Genomic DNA, 15120 nt, shown 5'->3' on the forward strand with positions numbered 1-15120 from the left:
AAAGAGTCTTAAAAGAAGGTAAGAAATTAGCTTCTTAAGAAAGGAAATAGTTCCTGGATCCCTCATATCATTTTTATTTTTAACGTTCTAATCTGAAAGTAATAATATTTTCTAAAGACTTATTAGAATAGAGGGATTTCTTTAAAAAAAAAAAAAAAACTCTAGAAAGGACACATATACTTCAAGAAGTGTATTTTCTAAAGTTGTAGCTAAGCTGAACTTTGTAAGATTTTTTATACATTGTGTTTTTTTTGTTGTTGTTGTTATTTTTTATTTTTTGGTGTTTCAGACAGGGTTTTGCTCTATCGCCCAGGCTGGAGTGCAGCGACACCATCTCGGCTCACTGCAACCTCCACCTCCCAGGATCATGTGATTTTCCTGCCTCGTATATATTGTGATTTAATTTTAATTTTTCCTAGATATTTTCCCATTGCAGACTAAAATTTTGCTTTAACCGATGAGTTTCTTATTAGAGATTTAATTTCTAAGAATTGCTTTTGTTTTTGTTATATTTCTACTAACAGATCTCAGAGTTCAACTCTTTTTTCTTCAGAAATGAGACTATTTTTCAAATAATTCCATAGTTATTCTAAGAAAGAGTTGTAATGTTCTGTTTTTGGGGTATGGAATTTAACAGCTACAGGAAATATAAATTATGTCATTCAGGTCCTCTACATTCTTATTTTCTTAAAGATTGTTGCAGACAGATGTTTTAATTAAATCACGTTTTCTACTTTATTTCATTTTAAAATTTACAATATAGCTTGTTGCATTCCTTGATAATTAAACAACTCATTTTGAAAGAAAACTACATACAAAGCTAGACATCTTGTGAAAAATAAGTGCCCAAAACAATTAAAAATTATGATTCATTCCATTTGTCATCAGGAACTGGCCCATATGAAACTAAAGGTGAGGGCTGGGGCAGCAGCCCTCCTCTTTTTACCTCAAATAAATTGTTCTGTTGACTTTTATACAGCTTACGTTAGATCCACCTAATTCTACTCCTGTGTTATTTCTCACGCCCTTACTAATACCTTCAATGAACTTAAGAACTTAGCAGGTAAACTCTCTATATTATACCACAAAAAAGCAAACAGTATCCAAATCATTTAGAAAACCAAGGCTCACAAAACTGGCTTAAATTCAACAATGCCCAGCAGGGCACCGTGGCTCATGCCTGTAATCCCAGCACTTTGGGAGACAGAGGCGGATGGATCATGAGGTCAGGAGTTCAAGACCAGCCTGGCCAAGATGGTGAAACCCCGTCTCTAATAAAAACTACAAAAATGAGCCAGGCATGGTGGCGCACGCCTGTAGTCTCAGCTACTTGGGAGGCTGAGGCAGAAGAATAGCTTGAACTCAGGAGGCAGAGGTTGCAGTGAGCCGCGATCGTGTCACTGTACTCCAGCCTGGGCGAAAGGGCGAGACTCAATCTCAAAAAAAAAAAAAAAAAAAAAAAAAAAGAAAGAAAGAAAGAAAAAATCAACAATGCCCACACTGATCTTACCTAAAATTATTTTAAAGTGTGATATTCTCACTGAGGACTGTTTAAAAAATATATTTTAAAAATATAAAATAGTGATACTTAACTGTCCCTTCTGCCTATCTGTTTAGCCCATGGGACTTAATACATTTTCCATAAAGGACAGCAAATATTTTCAGCTTCCTAGGCAATACTGTATATCAAAAAAACAGGTACGGAAAATTCTCAAACAAATGAGCATGGTGGCTATACTTCAATCAAAATTTTATTTACAAAAACAGGCAGTGAGCCAGATTCAGCCCGTGCACTACAGTTTTCAACCCTGGCTAATAAGGAATAGACAACCAGATGGTACCATGAAGTGACAATATGGGGCCTCCCAAAATGGAGCTCTATTTTATTATGTCCACTTATAAATTATTAATGCTCAAAAATGCTGCAAAGTAAATCTCCATAAAATAATGATGTCCAATCTGGAATAGCCAATTAGAACATCACAGTATTCAGAGGTAAAGGAGTCTTGGACGCCTCCTTTTAGCTCATTTTACCACCTCTCTAATTTAGCAAGCCTTAATGCTCAACTTTAGCTTTTATTAAAAAGCATAATCTTTTTAAAACCTAGTAAAATTTATATTCACTATAAATAAAATTTGTAGAACAGTATAGTAAAATGCATGACAAACTCTTTTAAATAGCACTAGAATAGAGGCCATTTAGTAAATTATAGCCCAAAGATTTGGGTGAGAGACAGAGAGAGAGAGAGCAAGAGAGTGAGTGAGTGTGTGTGTGCGCGCACGCGCACGTGCACACGTGTTCAGGAGCTTCTATAACAACATATGGGTATTCTTGAAAAAAAACAAAAAAAAAACTCATGTCTCTGCAAAATTACCCACTAAAAATAACTGGGCTGATATGTTAAAAATAAGATAGGGCCCAGAGCACACAAACCTATGTTATTTTGTAATGAGCATCCCAGCAAAATCACATCAATTTTAATAAAAAATTAAATCTCCCAATAAAATTTGCACCAATAAACCCACTTGAGACTTATTTTTGTATTTTCTCCTTTTAAGTGTAACTTTTTAAAGGCATTTTTTAAAACGCTTCAAAAAATTAAAAATATAATTATTCTTGGGTAGACTTTCCTGTTTGTTATCTTCTTTCTTTAGAAACAAAGGAGTAAATGGTTTTGAACTTCCTGAGACTGCTTTCGACAGTACAAAGTATGGTGGTTTTAGAAACCACTGGAATAGATATTTCTTTCACTAAATTATCTCTGCCAGATTTGCAACTTTTTTTTTTTTTTGGTGTAATGTCTTCAAATATTACCAAACCTTCCTCTTTAATTGAAACGTCTTTCCCCATTTTCAGTTTATACATTAGCACTATGGGAAAAACTGCTTATGAACCAACACTACTTTCATGTTATATTGACATCATCTCTCTATTTACCAAGTGTGTATGGGCCAATTCACATTAAAGAAACCAACATTGCAACAGAACAGACTATAATCAACTCTGGGTTATGTGCTTTCGAGATCATCGTGAAGCCTCAAATGCCTCTGAGTGTTAACTTTTAGGCACATAGTATTGACTGTACCCTTCCACCTACATTTGTACTGCTATTTAGTCAAATTCTTTACAGTAGTCCACAGAATTAAAAACCATCTCTAGTCCAGAGGAGATCTAAGAGACCTAAACTTTGTATCAAGAGCACAATATTGGGCCAGGTGTGGTGGCTCATGCCTATAATCCCAGCACTTTGGGAGGTTGAAAGCAGGTGGATTGCTTGAGCTCAGGAGTTCAAACAGACCAGGCTGGGCAACATGGTGAAACCCTGTCTCTACAAAAATTAGCAGGGTGTAGTGGTACACACCTGTATTCCTAGCTACTCAGGAGGCTGGGGTGGGGAAGATCACTTGAGCCTGGCAGGTCAAAGCTGCAGTGAGCTATGGTTGCACCACTGTACTCCAGCCTGGGCAAGAGTGAGATCCTCTCTCAATTAAAAAAAAAAGAAAAAGAAAAAGAGCACAATGCTATCTTAATGTTAGGAAAAATGAGCAAAGTGGCTAGTTACAAGTAGCTAGTTAATTCCTATTATAGGTATTAAATTGCCTGAATTTAATTTTTATGCTAGACATTCACAGCTTATGTGATATTTGACATATTCACAGCTTGTATGATATGCATATATACAATATATGCGCACATATTACCACTTATATTTGGTAATATATGCACATATTACATAATACACATGCATATATTACCAAATATAAATAGAGCGTGGGTTTAATTACAACTCTAAACTTGTTTGTGTATATGTGTATACAGACACATTTTTATGCTTTTCTACTTTAAATACACAATTATAACATTATAGCTTTGTCTTCTAAAAATTAGATATTTTCTTTCAAATGCTGGAAAACACATGCTTTAAAAGAGCCATTGATTTTCAATAATGATAGAAAGTTCACTTTAAGCCACTTTAAATAAATAACTCACTAATGTTCCCTGTAAAATGTACTGTTTTTCTATTTCTATTACAAAAAGAAGCTTGATTCAACTGATCAATGTTCCTATCTTTAGTTATAGTGAAACACTAGCCCAAATGATTCTGTAATTTAGAGTAAAGCAATATTTCTAAACAGCAAAAATACTGCCCCTAGGAAGCTTTCTGAAAACATACACTGGGAAGCAGGGGTGCTATTCCTATTTAGCAGGTGTGGATTAGAGGTAAAGATGGGCAATATACAGAACAAAAAGACCCAACAAAGAACTGTCCCATGCCCTCATATATTTCAAAGTCTTGGTAATATATGAAAACCTGATGAAAAACCCTGACAATGTGGCAGTGACATAGGTGAAAAACGTGCTTGCAATTTCTCAGATTTGTTTTGCACAGTTCTTACATACTAAATTTTCTAGGAATGCAACAACAAGCGATTATACTATTTTTTTGGCAGCTTTACCAAGAGTCAGGCACCATTTTTAATGCCTAGGATGAAAATGCTGCTTATGGCATTTAAGTCTACTGTTGTAGCTGTCACATTCAGTGACTCCAAATACAGATGCACTATAATTTTGTGTCACTGTGTCCAAGCATTTACCTATTGAGATGTTATTTTTGTCATCAACTATTTTCCTTTTGTTTATCTTTGTAAAATGCTAAGACATTATAACAATATTTCTAAACTGTGTGTAGGCAGGTATTTTATTTCTTCATTTGTTTGAAGATATTAAAAGAGCATAATAATAAAGACATTTATATGATATACATTATAGACAGGGAGTACTGCCTCTTGATAGAGTTGAGAACCACTGTACTAAGCTACTCATTTCAAAAGATGTTAGGTTTGCCACCAACAAATATATGCAAGTCACAACGGGGCATATAAATATAGGTAACAAATAGTCTAGTCCCTGTCCTCAAAGAGGTCAGAGTCTCACAAAACAAAGTAATCTAACAGGTACTCTCCATAGACGTTTCCAACGAACCCTTTTAGCAGGAGAATATAAGCTTTATAGGCCACACTATTTAAACCTGGCCCTGAAGGATGAAAAGCTGAGGAAAAAAAGCTTTCCAGGCAAAAGCAGAATACAGGCAAAGGCAGAGGCAGGAAACTACAAAACCCATAGAGTAACTGGCAAATGATATAAACTGCTCTGAACATGGAGATACATCAGAAAATATGGATGAAAGGATGTTCACCACTATGCAATTCATTCACGTAACCAAAAACTACTTGTACCCTGAAAGCTACTGAAATAAAAAAAAGTATATATATATATACACACACACACACACACACACACACACAGAGTTTTGTGTTTTTTTTAAGGATAGGCCATGGTCAGACAGGGAAGGTTTTTGTTTTTGTTTTTTTTTTTTTTTTTTTTTGGAGACAGTCTCACTCTGTCACCCAGGCTGAAGTGTGGTGGCATGATCTCAGCTCACTGCAACCTCTGCCTCCTGGGTTCAAGAGATTCTCCTGCCTCAGCCGCCTGAGTAGCTAGAACTACAGATGCCTGCCACCATGCCTGGCTAATTTTTGTATTTTTAGTAAAGATGGGATTTCACTATGTCGACCAGGCTGGTCTCAAACTTCTGACCTCAAGTGATCCTCCTGCCTCAGCTTCCCAAGTTGTGGGATTACAGGTATGAGCCACTGTGCCCAGCCAAAATAAATGTCTGAAGACTTTAGAGATAGTATATGAGAAAAATGGAGGAAAACACCACTATTAATCTTCTAAAAAGAAGCCCTCTGCTTTCTTTTGCTCTCTGTATTACAAGAAAACAGGCTTCCAAATGTGATACAAAAGCTTGCAGTTAGTGTAAGAACCATTTGTATATATATTTTTAAGTGACACTGAACCCTTTCAAGAAGGCATTCCAAGACTGGGAAAGCTTTTTAAAAGTGGTTTGGAATATCAGAAGAATAAAAGCAAATCCTCAGTGAGGGATATGAGACAATCTATGGCAGCTGATAATTTCTTATAGGTTTTCCAGTAGGCTTATGATGCGACTTTGACTCAATTCCAAACTTGATTAAAATAAAGCATAGTGCAAAGGAAATTACTAACAGAAAACATATAAACTATTACTTTGTAGGCCCCCCCCAAAAATTTAACATGGGTACTATTAAGAATCAAATGTTTCTAACTTCCAACTACAGAAAAGTAGCCTCTGCTTCTCCTTAGACCAAGGCAACCATGCCATTGTTGAATACAGCACCATATTATCTTGCCTCCTGATCCCAAGGCCTGATGGGACAGGCTAGTTTCAGCATTACCAATGCAGCAGGCACACATGTCTCCACAGCTAAAACTCCAGTCTGCCTAATTAGAGTAGCAAGATTTACTATTACTGAAAAGAGCAAGTTACAAATTACCCAGCCAATTCTAGTATAAATACTTACTTTCATTCATTCATTCATTTTTTGAGACAGGGTCTCTAGTCCAGGCTGGAGTGCAGTGGTGTAATCTTGGCTTACTGCAGCCTTGACTTCCTGAGCTCAGGTGATCCTCCCACTTCACCCTCCCAAGTAGCTGGAACTACAGACACTTACCACCACACCTGGCTAATTTACTGTATTTTTAGTAGAGACAGGGTTTCGCCATTTTGCCCAGGCTGGTCTGGAACTCCTGGGCTCAAACGATCTGCCTGCTTCAGCCTCACAAAGTACTGAGATTACAGGCATGAGACACCGCCCCAACCAATTCTAGCATAAATATTTTTAAAAAGTGGCTCAAATTCAGTCATAAGAGGCATTAAATTATTTTTGCATCACATCATGTCTCCCCATAACATTCTCCTCCTCCCAAAGAAGCAGTTTGAACTTGCTTCTGACTGAACAAATGAGAGGACAAAAAAAGAGACAGGAAAGAAAAAAGAATTACAGAATATAAAAGGAAAGCACTCACACTGGTTAAACAGAAGCATGAAGAAAACACACAGGACCACTGGCTAAGTTTCACTAAGTAGGCTTTAGGGAAACAAACTATCATAGAGATGCAAATAAGAACGCAAAATAACGTATAAACATCCTATGACAGCTACATCTCAAGAATATTCTGTTTTTCCTTTTTCCAGATGCAAGGTAGGATGGTACTTGTCCAACCACTTGGAAGCACATACTGCTATGTGACTTGCTTCAGCCAAAGGAATGTGAACAGAAGTGAATCACTGCTGGGGGAAGTTTTGGAGATTCAAGAGTACAGTTCACCATATTCTCTTACTTGACAACACATCAAGGTATCTGAATATCTGAATGTGCAGACATGGAGCAGAGCTTACCGCTGACCCGGACAGACAACTTTTTTAGTGGCTAGATTATAACTACTAATATCTAGGAGATGTTTTTTTCCTGTAGTATCATCTAACCTTGCTACATAGCCCATTTTAACTATGCCCTATTTCAACCCTTCCTTACTCCAATCATGTTTTCATCATTTCAGTAAAAAAGAAAGTCACATTTCTGTGCCCAGAAATTCCAAGGAAACAAATATCCTTTGTAAACCCATACTAGTAATTGTTGAACACCTACCACTTACCAGCAAATTAACATGATACAAAAAACTTCGAAACAAAGCCCAAACTGTGAAAGGAATTAATAAGTCCACATGTCAAAGACAAATATAGTTGACATATACCACACCTGCTTTGCAACTGTTGCTTCAGCCTCAGAGCCCAGATCAATGAGGTCATCTCTAGAAATGTTTCTCATCTGACTCTAATAACAACCTGTATCCCCATTTCCTCTACCGAGCTGGGTTGCTTTCTGGGTTCTTTCCCTGGTAGTAGAAGAAAAACCCTATCCTACCCTCATTTCTGTAACTACTATACAGCACAGTGCTTACTAACGTGGTGTTCAACAGATGAATGAATACAGTCTTATACTGATGTTGTATTAAGGCAGAACTCTAAAATGCCAAAAGAGGCATTATTAAAATAACACATGCATTATCTCCAGAATCAGAACAACAGTGGAATAATCAATCCTAGAAAAGGCTAAGAGTCAACACGACTTTACAGAACTACTAAGGAATTTAAACTTGCCAGAAAGTTATTAGCACACACATACTCTTTGCTCTTCTCCACCTGTTCCTCCATAAGGCATGTACACAGCAGTTGGCAACTTCAGACTCACATCTTCCCATCTTTGTCACCAGAAAGAAAAAACCTAAATCTTCCAACTTTTCTCATCTTGATCATGTGACCACACCAGGCTTATCACTGTGCTCAGAAAGAGGGAGTACTGTCGATTCCCCTAGCTTTCACCAAAGGTTAAGGAATAGCTAACAGGATCAGAGTAAAACTATATTAGAACAGAGTAACTACCCATCAAAATGCATGGGAAGCCAGTCCATAAGACTACTGTTTTAAGGAGAGGTGCCATGCAGAACAAAAACCGTGAAGAACATTATTTATTGCCACCTCCATGAAAATTGTATAATCTTGTTAATAATACAAAATGAAAGAGGGCTTGATCTAGCTTAAGATGAGAGGCTGAAAAGTTAAGCCTTAAGGCACAGGGAAAGAAAGAAACATGGTGTACAAAGAGATGGTGAGATCTGCCTGGATGGACACGACATGGCAGGAAAAAGCAGTGACGTAAGGACAGATGAACAGAGAGGAAGCAGCCAGACAGACATTCAGTCTGTAGTTCCCGGGGATCTCCAAAATGTTACAATGCTTTGGGATCTGTATAAGATTTCTAAGACTGGAAAAGAGTATAAACTACATTGATGTGTAAACTTTTGAATGGATCTTGAAAGACTGGCAGAACTTCAGTAAGATATGGTCTAGAATACAGAAGGCAAGCATTTTAAAAGGAAAATGGCATGATCAAAATTACTAAAGAATGAAATTGCAAGGTATTTTAAGTAGTTAAGCATAGAGTAAAAACTATCAAATTTTAGTCTCTGAAACCAGTAGATATGAATTAAGTTTCGCATTTTATTTATTTATTTTTTTGTGGTATACTTCTTTCAAAAATCAAGAAAAGGAAAGTTAAGTTGATTGGTACACTGACAGCTTGTCCTGAGTCACATTCTTGAGTGTGGCTTCATTATTTCACTAGAAAACATCCTAATCCAGCTAGGCACGGTGGCTCACACCTGTAATCCTAGCACTACGGGAGGCTGAGGGGGAGGATCACCTGTGCTCAGCCTGGGCAATGTGGTGGAAACCTGTCTCTACTAAAAATACAAAATTAGACAGGCATGGTGGTGCACACCTGTAGTCCCAGCTACTCGGGAGGCTGAGGCAAGAGGAGGCTGAGGCAGGAGGATCACCTAAGCCTGAGAGATGGAGGTTGCAGTGAGTCAAGGTCAAACCACTGCATTTCAGCCTGGGCAACGGAGCAATACACTGTCAAAGAGAAGAGAAGAGAAGAGAAGAGAAGAGAAGAGAAGAGAAGAGAAGAGAAGAAGAGAAGAGAAGAGAAGAGAAGAGAAGAGAAGAGAAGAGAAGAGAAGAGTAAGAGATAGAGTAGAGAGAGAAGTAGAGAAGAGAGAGAAGAAGAGTAAATACTTGAAAACATACTCAACCCAGCATTCCACTTGCAATAACCTAGCTTAGAGAAGTACTAGTACAAGTTCACAATGACAGTTAGAATGTTCAGGTGTGGCATCATTTGCTATGGCAAAAACGTGAAACCAAATGATGAAAGGAGTGATTTTATATATATGCATAATTGATATATCCACATAATGGAAAATTATAGAGACATTAAAACTGATAATAGTCCAGGCGCAGTGGCTCACGCTTGTAATCCCAGCACTTTGGGAGGCCAAGGCAGGCGGATCACGAGGTCAGGAGATCGAGACCACGGTGAAACCCCATCTCTACTAAAAATGCAAAAAATTAGCCGGGCGTGGTGGCGGGAGCCTGTAGTCCCAGCTACTCGGACAGGCTGAGGCAGGAGAATGGCGTGAACCCGGGAGGCGGAGCTAGCAGTGAGCCAAGATCGCACCACTGCACTCCAGCCTGAGTGACAGAGCGAGACTCCGTCTCAAAAAAAAACAAAAACAAAAAACTGATAATATAGTTTTAATGACAGATATTGTAAAAAAAAAAAAAAAAAAAAAAAAAAAAAAAAAAAAGAGCCTACATTAAGGCCAGGTGCAGTGGCTAATGCCTGTAATGCCAGCACTTTGGCAGGCCAAGGCAGGAGGACTGCTTCAAGCTAGGAGCTTGAGACCAGTCTGGGCAACACAGCAAGACCCCCAACTCTCTTTTAAAAACAGAAGAGTCTGGGTGTGGTGGCTCATGCCTGTAATCCCAGCACTTTGGGAGGCCGAGAGGGGCAGATCACTTGAGCCCAGGAATTTGAGACCAGCCTGGACAACAAAGTAAAACCCTGTCTCTACTAAAAATACAAAAATCAGCCAGCTGTGGTGGCGGGCACCTGTAGTCTCAGCTGCTCGGAAGGCTGAAGCAGAACTGCTTGAACTCGGGAGGCAGAGGTTGCAGTGAGCCAAGATCCCACCACTGCACTCCAGCCTGGGCGACAGAGCAAGACTCTGTCTCCAAAAAAAATAAAGAAAAAATGTCTATGATACAGTTAATGAAGATAGCAACTCACATTACAGTTAAGTAAAATAATTCTATCCTTAAAAAGAAATGAACCAAAATACACTACTACTTTATTATTTATTTATTTTTTGAGACAGGGTCTTGCTCTATCGCCCAGGCTGGAATGCAGTGGCGTGCCCAGTCATAGTTCACTGAAACCTTGAACTCCTAGGCTCAAGCGATCCTCCCACCTCAGCCTCCTATGTAGCTAGAAATATCAGTGTGTTCCACTGTGTGCAGCTAATTTATTTTTTGTAGAAACAGAAAATTTCTACATGTGTCTTGTGATGACACATGATGTGTATTGCTATGTTGCCCAGGCTGGTCTCAAACTCCTGGCCACAAGTGATGATCCCACCTCAGCCTCCTCAAGTACTGCGATTATAGTCATGAGCCACCATGCTCAGCCTTACTCATGTTTTTAAAATATATGATACTAGGTTGGTGCAAAAGTAATTGTGATTTTTGCCATTTAAAAAAATGCAAAAATCACAATTACTTTTGCATCAACTTAAATACATAGCTGGGCATACTGGCAGGCGCCTGTCGTCTCAACTACTTGCGATGCAGTGAGCTATGATTCCATTACTGCACTATAGCCAGGACAATAGAGTGAGACTTTGTCTCTAAAAACAAAATAAAAACATAATACAATTAAAAAAATTTTTTAGGCCGGGCACAGTGGCTCATGCCTGTAATCCCAGCACTTTGGGAGGCCAAGGCGGTTGGATCAGGAGTTCAAGACCAGCCTGGCCAAGATGGTGAAACCTCGTCTCTAGTAAAAATACAAAAACTAGCTGGGCAAGGTGGCAGGCGCCTGTAATCCCAGCTACTACTTGGGAGGCTGAGGCAGGAGAATCACTTGAACCCGGAGGGCAGAGGTTGCAATGAGCAGAGATCACAGCACTGCACTCCAGCCTGAGTGATAGAGTAAGACTCTGTCTCAAAAAATAAATTAAAAAATTTTTTTTAATTTACGTAACACTGATACATAGAAAAAATGACCATGCTGAAACACTGTGGATTTTAGAAGCAATGCGCTGTTGATAGCCCAAAATGATTGTCAGTTCACATGCAAGAGTCCCAATACAACCTGAGGATTAATATGCATAAAACCGCAGTTGTTCTAAAGGTACAAGTTACTTATATGCACATACATACATATAGGTACATCTACATGCAGTTTTTTAAAAGACAGAAGAAATGTCAACAGTAACCAATGTCAACAGCACACATTATAAGTGTGGAATTATGTTTCTTTTTAGTTTTCTATATATTCAAAATTATCTAAAATGAACATGTAGCACTTTTATCACAGGAGGAATAATATTTTAAAATCATTCCCACGAAGTTGAGTGTGGCTGCTCCAAAGAATAACCTGAATGTAAAAGAGCAAAAATTTTCAGAACAGAGCTCTATATACTAAGTATAAGTGACAAGAGCTTAACATGCTAAAATACTGAAGTTTACCAATAATCCTATAAAATAGCTATCCCCATTCTGTGGACTAAGAAACTGAGGTTTCCTGAAACTCTTAAGAAAAGACACATAGCTATTTAATGGCAGAGGCAGAAATCACACACAAAGGCTGGGCGTGTTGGCTCACACCTATAATCCGAGCACTCTGAGGCCAAGGCTGGTGGATCACTTGAGGTCAGGAGTTCAAAATCAGCCTGACCCACATGGTGAAACACCATCTCTACTAAAAATACAGAAATTAGCCAGGTGTGATGGTGCGCGCCTGAAATCCCAGCTAATTGGGAGGCTGAGGCAGGAGAATCTCTTGAATCCGGGAGGCGGAGGTTGCAGTGAGCCAAGATCATGCCGCTGCACTCCAGCCTGGGTGACAGCAACCGTTTTTAAAAAAAAAAAGAAAAGAAAAGAAAAGAAAAAGAAAAACACACAAAGCTGCCCTAGTCCAAAGTCCCTATGCTTAACCACTGAATAGTCTGACATCACCATGATGTGCTTTTATTCTTTACATTTGACATTAAAAAAAATTTTTTTTTGAGACGGAGTCTCACTCTGTCTGTCGCCCAGGCTGGAGTGCAGTGGCGCAATCTCGGCACATGGCAAGCTCCGCCTACCGGGTTCACGACATTCTCCTGCCTCACCCTCCGGAGTAGCTGGGACTACAGGCACCTGCCACCAGGCTCAGCTAATTTTTTTCGTATTTTCAGTAGAGATGGGGTTTCACTGTGTTAGCCAGGATGGTCTCGATCTCCTGACCTCATGATCCGCCCACCTCGGCCTCCCAAAGTGCTGGGATTACAGGCGTGAGCCAGCGCGCCTGGCCTAAAAAATTTTTAAATACTTTACTAGATAATATGCATTCATGGTTATGGCCGCAAACTGCTGTATGAGATAATCCTATTAGAATTCAGCGGCTGAGCACAGTGACTCACACCTATAACACCAGCACTTTGGGAGGCCGAGGCGGGTTAATCGCTTGAGGTCAGGAGTTTGAGACCAGCCTGGCCACCGTGGCGAAATCTCATCTCTATGTCTCAAAAAACATTAGCTGGGTGCGGTGGCGCACACCTGTAATCCCAGCTACTGGGGGGGCTGAGGTGGAAGGATTTTTAAGCCTCAGAAGCAGAGGGTGCAGTGACCTGAAATAGTGCCACTGCACTCCAGCCTGGGTAACAGAGTGATGAGACTCTCAAAAACAAAAAAATTTAACCATTATCTATTACAAGCTAAACATAATCAATGTTAGTCCCAAAATTAGAGGACTAGGCCTTGCAAGAAGAGTTCCGAGTATTTTTACATGAAGTGACAGTCCTTGGCTAAATCTGACTTGGAGTATTACATTCAAGAAAACGCATCTGATCTGATTCTTCACACTACTTCATATGTAACTACTCCAACTAAAAACGAAACACCAGACCACTAAAAACATAAGACAACTTGTTCACTAACAAAGTCAGAGTGCCTCACTACCCTGTTAATATCTATGTTGTCAAAAGGCACGATGAGGACAAAAGCTGCTCAAAAGCTGAGTATCAAAACTCAAGTTCTTAAAACAAATGAGGCTTCTTTTCAATAAAGTATCATTAAGTGAACACATAAGGAAAAAGACCACGAATGGTGAAAGATGTGTTGTAACATACGCTTAACAAAGTGAAGAGAAAGGGCAAACAAAACATGACATACCATATGCTAAATGAGGTGTCTGATCATGTCAGTGGCTATGAACTACTTCTTTGAGTCTAGCCTATCTGGGGAAAAATTTAGGAACTGCTTTGGATTCCAGTTTGCTTTTAAGTACTTGGCTCACAAATCAGGAAAAATTACCCATATGCAATGAACCATTCAAGTTTTGGACCTCACAAGGAGGCTTAAAAATATTTTTTCTTTTACTCCCAATTCCTTTACAAATTACCATGAAATACATACCTTCCTCCTATTGAGTCGTCTTGTGGTTGGGCCCCGGCAGTGTTCCTCTGTGAACGTCGCAGTGACCCCCCTGGATTGTTATTAGGCCGGTTGGACATTGGCACCTCTCTCTTGAAGGGACATACCCTTTCTAGACACTACCATTCACTAAAAGAAAAAAAAATAAACAAAATTTATCAGATGTACAAAATACAATATGGAAAAGAAATGAGGGGAACTTACAGTGACGTGGAAATTTTCTGCAAACTATCTGATTTTACAGCCTTCACCCATGCTGCAATGTCTCACTGAACTGTGAAGCCTGACTGATCAATGTGTTCACAAAATGTCAGGGGTATAACATACTCAAGCCATGTGGTCCACGACTCAGTATATAAAATTAACTTAGATTTCACGGAATAGCCAGAAAATTCTCAATTCAAAGAAAACAGAGCACAGGTAGAAATATGTCTTCATTTCCACATTCTAGTATTGTGCAGAAACAGGCACTACACCTAAAGTCAAAAGATGATGGCTCAAGTCTTGTGACAGAATAGGTGTTAAAGAAGTTTGCCTTTGTACAAATCACAGCCTCTAAGCCTAGGATTCCTTAGACACAGAATTAACAATGTATGTCATGTCTTCTTCACAGTATTGTTGTGAATAACAAATGAAAAAATAAATACAAACAAAATTGTGGCCGGGTGGAGTGGCTCACACCTGTAATCCCAGCATTTTGGGAGGCTGAGGTGGGTGGATCATCTGAGGTCAGGAGTTCGACACCAGCCTGGTCAATATGGTGAAACCCCGTATCTACTAAAAATACAAAAATTTGCCAGGTGTGGTGGCACACACTTGTAAACCCAGCAACTCGGGAGGCTGAGGCAGGAGAATCGCTCGAACCCGGGAGGCAGGGGTTGCAGTGAGCCCAGATCATGCCACTGGATTCCAGCCTGGGCAACAGAGAGAGACTCCACCTCAAAACAAAACAATACAAACAAAATTGTAAAACTGTAGTATCTTAATGAAAAGATGAGGAGAAAACAGCTCAAATAGAGTAAATTGAGCAATGGTCCCAGATATTCTGGATTTTCAACAGCAGCTCTGCTGGCCGTGACCTTGGACAAAATAATCTCTACATTTAATTTACTCTTCTTTAAAACCAGTACGTTACCTA

At 39.1% G+C, this 15120-nt stretch overlaps 1 protein-coding gene across 23 annotated transcripts in view; it reads right to left on the minus strand.

Moving 5' to 3' along the window:
- The window catches only part of TRIP12 (thyroid hormone receptor interactor 12), a 149890-nt gene that overhangs the window by 92282 nt on the left and 42488 nt on the right, over positions 1–15120 (minus strand). For all 23 annotated transcript variants that reach the window (XM_030803902.1, XM_030803893.1, XM_030803895.1 and 20 more), the window contains exon 2: positions 13965–14111. In XM_030803902.1, coding sequence (XP_030659762.1) covers positions 13965–14062 — 98 coding nt within the window. In that variant the 5' untranslated portion in view covers positions 14063–14111. The remainder of the gene's footprint in view (positions 1–13964; positions 14112–15120) is intronic.

Source organism: Nomascus leucogenys, chromosome 22a (assembly GCF_006542625.1).
Source record: "Nomascus leucogenys isolate Asia chromosome 22a, Asia_NLE_v1, whole genome shotgun sequence".
Classification (NCBI taxonomy): domain Eukaryota; kingdom Metazoa; phylum Chordata; class Mammalia; order Primates; family Hylobatidae; genus Nomascus; species Nomascus leucogenys.